Genomic DNA, 6,762 nt, shown 5'->3' with positions numbered 1-6,762 from the left:
TGTCAGCACCACCAGAGCAAATGAATAATGTTGATTTATCTCTAAGGGACCGTCGAAGCATATTATAGTTGATTGAGTATATGTGCGGTCTACAGTAAACTCGTAAAATGCCGTGAGACAACATCCTCGGGTTGTTTAATTTAGTAAAACCTGAGAATGCGTAGGACCTTTTACTCTCTGGGCCTTTCTCTTTCCTATTTAAGGCGAGTAAGACATGGTATTAGCAAAATTCTGACAACAAAATTGTGTGTGTAAAGCAGTTGTTGTGATCTTTGCGGTGTTAGATAGTTTTGTTCTTCACCGTTGATATGTTTATCTAACGTTAACATTATACGTCGGATCTGAATTTCTATTTTGGGATGTACCTCAGCAAACCTGTCTCTCTAGTTTCAATTTTCACCAAAAAGTAGGAGGGATCAGGTAAGGGGGAAAATATGGAAGTAAACTGATGAGAATTTGAGATGCATGAGCTCAAATTCACGGGAACGTGATTGGTCAGCTACAGGCTCAAGTTACCGCCCAGTACAATGGTATAGTGCCAATAACAACAATCCGGCCCTGTCATGTATGTACTCGCACTGTGTGGTTAATAGTCTGAGCTTCCGTTGTGAAATGATATTGAGAAGATCTCTGTCTTCATAAAGCGGAGGTGCCGGTGTTGGACTGGGGTGGACAAAGTTAAAAATCACACAACATCAGTCCAACAGGTTTATTTGGAAGTACTAGCTTTCAGAGCGCTGCTCCTTCATCAGGTACCAGTTTTGAAAGTTTTTAAATGCTTTAAAAGTCAACTCGTATGCTCAAATGATCGCAGTGACTGGGGGGAAACGATTATTCGCACGAAGCTAAATGTTGAACCACAGAACCATTGGAGCAGGATTGCTTGAACTTGAACGTCATCGCTCACGGTCTGATTCTTGGCTGTTATAACCCACCCTCGAAGGTTACAAAGAAGTTGCTCCGGGAGTGGAGATTTACTGTAATGTAAGATCATAGGGAAAGAATATTGTGAGCTGGGGAGAGGTGCAAGGCCAAAGCCAGAGGAGCACAACGACACTTACAAATTATATACACCATACATGAACATGTATGGTAATTTATCAAAATTCACTGAACTCCGTCCGGGCTAGTCCCAGCAGACCGGAAGACAGGGAATGTCACGCTGCTGTTTAAAAAAGGGTGCAGGCAAAAGGCAGGTAACCGTAGGCCAGTTAGCTTAACATCTGTAGTGGGGAAAAATGCTGGAGGCTATCATTAAAGAAGAAATAGTGAGACATCTGGATGGAAAGGGTTCCATCAGAGAGACGCAGCATGAATTCAGGAAAGGGAGGTCGTGTTTGACAAACTTATTGGAGTCATTAGAGGGTGTAACAAGTACACTGGATGGTTGGGGGGGGGGGGGGGGAGTGGAAGCAGGTGGCTATTGTATACTTGGATTTCCAGAAGGCGTTCAATAAGGTATGGTACAAAAGACTCATCCATAAGATAAGAATGCATGGAATTGCAGGAATGTACTAGCATGGGTAAAGGTCTGGTTAACCAATAGAAAGCAAAGACTTGGGATAAATGGGTCTTTCTCTGGTCGGACATCTGTGGTGAGCAGGGTGCCACAGGAGTCAGTGTTGGGCCCGCAACTGTTCATGATATATTTAAATCATTTGGAAGAGGAGATTGTATCTAAGTTTGCTGATGACACTAAACTGACTGGAAAAGCAAACTATACAGAGGATGTGGAGGGTCTGCAGAGAAATTTAGGTAAGTTGAGTGGGGCAGGGTCTGGCAGGTGGAGTACAATGTTGGTAAATGTGAGGTTATCTACTTTGGAAGTAAAAATAGTAGGTCAGAGTATTATTTAAAGGGTGAAAGATTGCAGCATGCTATTGTGCAGAGGTATATGAATCACTAAAAGTTGACTTGCAGATGCAACAGGTAATCAGGAAGGCAAACAGAATATTGGCTTTCATTGCTAAAGGGATTGAATTGAAGAACAGGAAGGTTCTGCTGCAATTGTACAAGGTGTTGGTGAGGCCACACCTGGAGTATTATGCGCAGTTCTGGTCTCCTTACTTGAGGAAGGCTATACTGGCTTAAGCCCAAGCCAGTGCACAAAGATTACAAAACTGACAACTGAGTTAAAAGACAATAACAACCAGAAGACAAGAATAGTCCAATATTGGTAGAGGTGTGTTTCGCTGTATAATTGAAATGATGCCAACAATGTTGCTATCTAGGTAGCAGACTACAGTAGTCACTTTCACCACAGGGGACTATTACTTGGCTTTGGGATTTGTTTTTGTGAAATAAATATAATTTGCAGCATTAAATCAAGGCAACATGTTTAAACACTCATCCATTTGCCATCGCTAAAAGTAATGGTTTCCTTCTGCAGAAACGTCTGAGTGCTCCGATTTTCACCAAGCAGAGAATGAATAACGCCAGCAACTTGGAAGAGGACTCATGTTCGTACATCAGCAACTTCAAAGCTGGCATCTTTGTACCAACGTATATCACCATATTTATTTTTGGATTTATTCAAAATGTCTTCTGTTTATACGTATTCCTGAAGCTATACAAGAGGAAGACGGCATTCAGCGTCGTTATGGTAAATCTGGCAATATCGGATCTGCTCTTTGTCTGCACTTTGCCCTGGCGGGTTCACTATTATTGGAATGACAGGAAATGGGAGCTTTCAAATGCTTTCTGTGTGTTGCTGACTTATGCTCTGTACCTCAACATGTACTGCAGCATCTATTTTTTGACCCTGATGAGTGTTTTGCGGTACTTGGCCGTAGTGCATCCAATTAAAGGTTTGAAGTATAGAAATGTTGGAACTGTGCGAATCGTGTGTGTTGCAGTCTGGGTGTTTGTGGGAGCAGTATCCAGCCCTTTGCAAATTAGCAGATACAATATGACAAATGAAACACGTGAACAATGTTTTGAATTCAGCAATGCGACTACTCAAATATATCCCATGAATTTGTTTTCCCTGATCGTGGGTTGTATTATTCCGTTCTTTATTATCATTGTATGCTACATATCTGTTGTTAAGTCTTTGTTAACTTCAAAGATAACGCATCAGCAGCAATTTAGCTCCCGCAAAAAAGCTGTTGTCGTAATTATTATTATAATATTTATATTTCTAATCAATTTTCTGCCTTATCACATTCTACGAACTGTGTACGTTAGCCTAAAGACAAGCAACGAAAATACACACCGAACTCCTTGTGTAGTTGACATAGGTTCAGTGGTTACCCTATGTATTGCAGCGATCAACCCCTGTTTGGACCCGTTTTTATATTACTTCGCAGCAGAAAACTTTAGAGATAAGCTGACAAGCATAGTGCGGAACATTTTCAAAGGCATCCCCTCTGCCGATTAATCAAACCTGATTACATTTGTAAATCTAATTATTATCATTTATGATCGATGGTTTTCGGTATTTCTCCTATTGCAGAATGCAAAAAGTGACGTTAAAACTACTTTCTAACAAATAATTAATTTTTATTTTATTGCCATGGCAGTTGTGGTCTGCAAGCAAGTAACTCCGTACAACGTTTTCCTGCTAGTATGATTCTAAGCTGAAAGATAAATTGAGTCCTTTTTGTCTTTTAAGAGTAATGAGGCTTTTTCTTACACAGTGTTGTTCGAACATTATAAGTAATTCCGCGTTGAAACAATTGCAGATTCGGTTGCTTTGTGTTTCCTTTTAAACCTGCAATTGGAATAGCCAGCTCAAGAATCCTGTGAGACATGTGAATTCCTTCAAACCTGGCCTTCTATGCATGTCTAATTTGAATCACTCCACCATCCCTGGATATTCAGCTGTTCAGGTCCTAAGAGCTGAGTTTTCTCCCGAAACCTCTCTGTCTCACTAGCTCTTTTTTTCTCCTTTATTGTCACTCCTTAAAATCCACCTCTTTTACAAAGTTTTCAATCATCTGCACTAATATCTTCTTATTTGAGTTGGTGTCAAACTTAATTTGGTAATACAATTTCTGTGTTTTCATTACATTAAAGGCACTATAAAATTCGAAGTTGTTATTGATCATGACATCATAATAGAATTATTTTCAATTCAAAGCTGAATAATTTATCTGATCTTCATACATTTGTTTCCTATTTCCACAACTGTGAATTTGTCTCTTATTAGTCCCCAGAGTTTGTCGTTTACTAAGCCCCATCTTGTTATCTCAATAAAATTTCTCCTTTTGCTGGTAAATCATCAACAAGATTCACAGCCTTTCAGAATATACTAATGACTTGACTTCTGAGCATATTGACTATGCTCAGGAAGTCTTGTGGCACAGCAGGTAGTATCTTTGCTGCTAATTCAGAAGCTCTTGGTTTGAGGTGCACTCCAGGACCTGATGGGTATGAGACCTGTTTTCATAGTGTGATCAAAGAGGTTCATTATCAAGCTAAAATAGCTATGATAGGCAGTAAGAGCAGCATAGTCTCCTTGACGACTGTATTTGATGTGGAGTGGATTCCTTCAAGCTACAGCGTTTGGCGCCAGGCAAGCAACTTGTTTCAGAAAAACTAGCTGTATGAACAGATATAAGTACATACTTTAGCTGCGCCATTTTCCACTCAGACCAGGAAAAGAAAAGAACTTGCTGAAGGTGATAATTCAGTGTTTCCTTTTCCAGTAGGTTACACTCTTTCAGTCTTTTTAAAAGGATACTTATCTACCTATATTTGAAATTCCAATATCTTTGTGAGAATATTATACAGCATGAAAACCAGATTCAAAAATTTGAACTGTGGAAAAATGCGCTTTCTGTGGACCTGCCCGGTCAAAGAGTCATAGCATGGATACAGACCATTTGATCCAACTCCTCCAGGCCAACCAGATATCCCACCCCAATCTAGTCCCACCTGCCAGGACCCAGCCCATATCCCTCCAAACCCTTCCTATTCATATACTCATCCAGATGCCTTTTAAATGTTGTAATTGTACTAACCTCCACCACTTCCTCTGGCAGCCCATTCCACACATGCACCACCCTCTGCGTGAAAAGTTGTCCCTTAGGTCCCTTTTATATCTTTCCCCTCTCACCCTAAACCTATGCCCTCTCGTTCTGGATTCAGCCACCACAGGGGAAATACTTTGTCTAGTTACCCGATCCATGCCCCTCATGATTTTATGAATTGAATTTATTGTCACGTGTACTGAGGCACAGTGAAAAGCTTTGCCTTGCGGGCAATACAGCCAGATCAGAGTTAGGTAGCATAGATAGTAAATAATAGGTAAACAGTGGCAAAAACAAAAACACAGAAACAGGCAAATATTAAGAGTTTGTGAGTCCATTCAATGCCCTAACAACAGTAGGGTAGAAACTGTTACAAAACCAGACAATCCGTGTGTTCAGGCTTCTGCACCTTCTCCCCGATGGTACAGGTTGTAGAAAAACATTGCCAGGGTGGGATAGATCTTTAAGAATGCTGGCGGTCTTTCCTTCGCAGCTGGCCTGGTAGATGGATTCTATAGATGGGAGAATGGCCTTTGTGATTGTCCAGGCCAAGTTCACCACTCTCTGTAACCGTCTGCAGTCTTGAATGGTACAGTTGCCATACCAGGTAGTGATGCATCCAGACAGAATGCTCTCGATGGTCCACCTATAATAATTAGCAAGGGTATTCGCCATCATGCCAAATTGCCTCAGCTGCCTGAGGAAGAAGAGACAATTTTGGGCCTTTGTAACTAGTGCATCCACATGAAGAGTCCAAGAAAGCTTGTTCTGGATGACCACTCCCAGGAGCTTGACACTCTCCACTCATTCCACCTCTGTGCTGTTAATATGTAGGGTGTCATCCCGCCGAAAGTCAATAATGAGTTCCTTGGTTTTGCTGGCATTGAGAGCTAGGTTGTTCTCAGTACACCATTTTTCCAGGTCTTCCACCTCTCGTCTGTAGTCTGTTTCATCGCCATCTGAGATTCGACCGACTATGTCATCTGTGAACTTGTAAATGGCATTAGTCTGGTATACGGCGACGCAGTCATGGGTATCCAGTGAGTACAGTAGGGGGCTGAGTACGCACCTCGAGGTGGGGGGGGCTCCAGTGTTGAGTGTTAGTGATGATGAATTGTCCCCAATTTTATAAACCTCTATAAGTTCACCCCTCAGCCTCCAACGGTCCAGGGAAAACACCCCAGCCTATTCAACCTCTCCTTACAGCTCGAATCCTACAACCCTGGCAACGTCCTTGAAAATCTTTTTTGAACCCTTTTAAGTTTCACACATCCTTCTGATATGAAGGAGAGCAGAATTGCATACAATATTCCAAAAGTGGCCTAACCAATGTCCTGTACTGTCACAACATGACCTCCCAACTCCTGTACTCAATACTCTGACCAATAAAAGAAAGCATACCAAACGCCTTCCTCACTATCCTATCTATCTGTGACTCTACTATCAAGGAGCTATGAACCTGCACTCCAAGGTCTCTTTATTCAGCAACACTCCATAGGACCTTACCATTCAGTGTATAAGTCCTGCTAAGATTTGCTTTTCCAAAATGCAGCATCTCGCATTTATCTAAATAAACTCCATCTGCCACTTCTCAGCCCATTAGTCCATCTGATCAAGATCCTGTTGTAATCTGAGGTAACCTTCTTCTCTGTCCACTACACCTCTAACTTTGGTGTCATCTGCAAATTTATTAACTATATTTCCTATGCTCATATCCAAATCTTTTACATAAATGACGAAAAGTAGTGAACCCAACACCGATCTTTGTGACACTCCATTGGTCACAGGC

The 6,762-nt window shown here is 41.4% G+C and overlaps 1 protein-coding gene across 2 annotated transcripts; it reads left to right on the top strand.

Moving 5' to 3' along the window:
- The first annotated feature begins 616 nt into the window (after positions 1-616).
- LOC140485894 (cysteinyl leukotriene receptor 2-like) lies at positions 617-3,384 on the top strand. 2 transcript variants are annotated; one of them, XM_072584341.1, is made up of 2 exons: positions 617-752; positions 2,390-3,384. In XM_072584341.1, the coding sequence occupies exon 2, from the start codon at positions 2,426-2,428 to the stop codon at positions 3,377-3,379; it is 954 nt and encodes a 317-aa protein (XP_072440442.1). In that variant the 5' UTR covers positions 617-752; positions 2,390-2,425; the 3' UTR covers positions 3,380-3,384. The 2 variants fall into 2 exon arrangements, with proteins under 2 accessions (XP_072440442.1, XP_072440441.1); XM_072584340.1 differs by lacking the exon at positions 617-752 and adding an exon at positions 1,689-1,755.
- The last annotated feature ends 3,378 nt before the right edge of the window (positions 3,385-6,762 follow it).

The sequence above is a fragment of the Chiloscyllium punctatum genome, chromosome 15, assembly GCF_047496795.1.
Source record: "Chiloscyllium punctatum isolate Juve2018m chromosome 15, sChiPun1.3, whole genome shotgun sequence".
Classification (NCBI taxonomy): Eukaryota; Metazoa; Chordata; class Chondrichthyes; order Orectolobiformes; family Hemiscylliidae; genus Chiloscyllium; species Chiloscyllium punctatum.
Note: the sequence above shows the minus strand (reverse complement) of the source record. Positions and strands in the feature narration are given on the sequence as shown.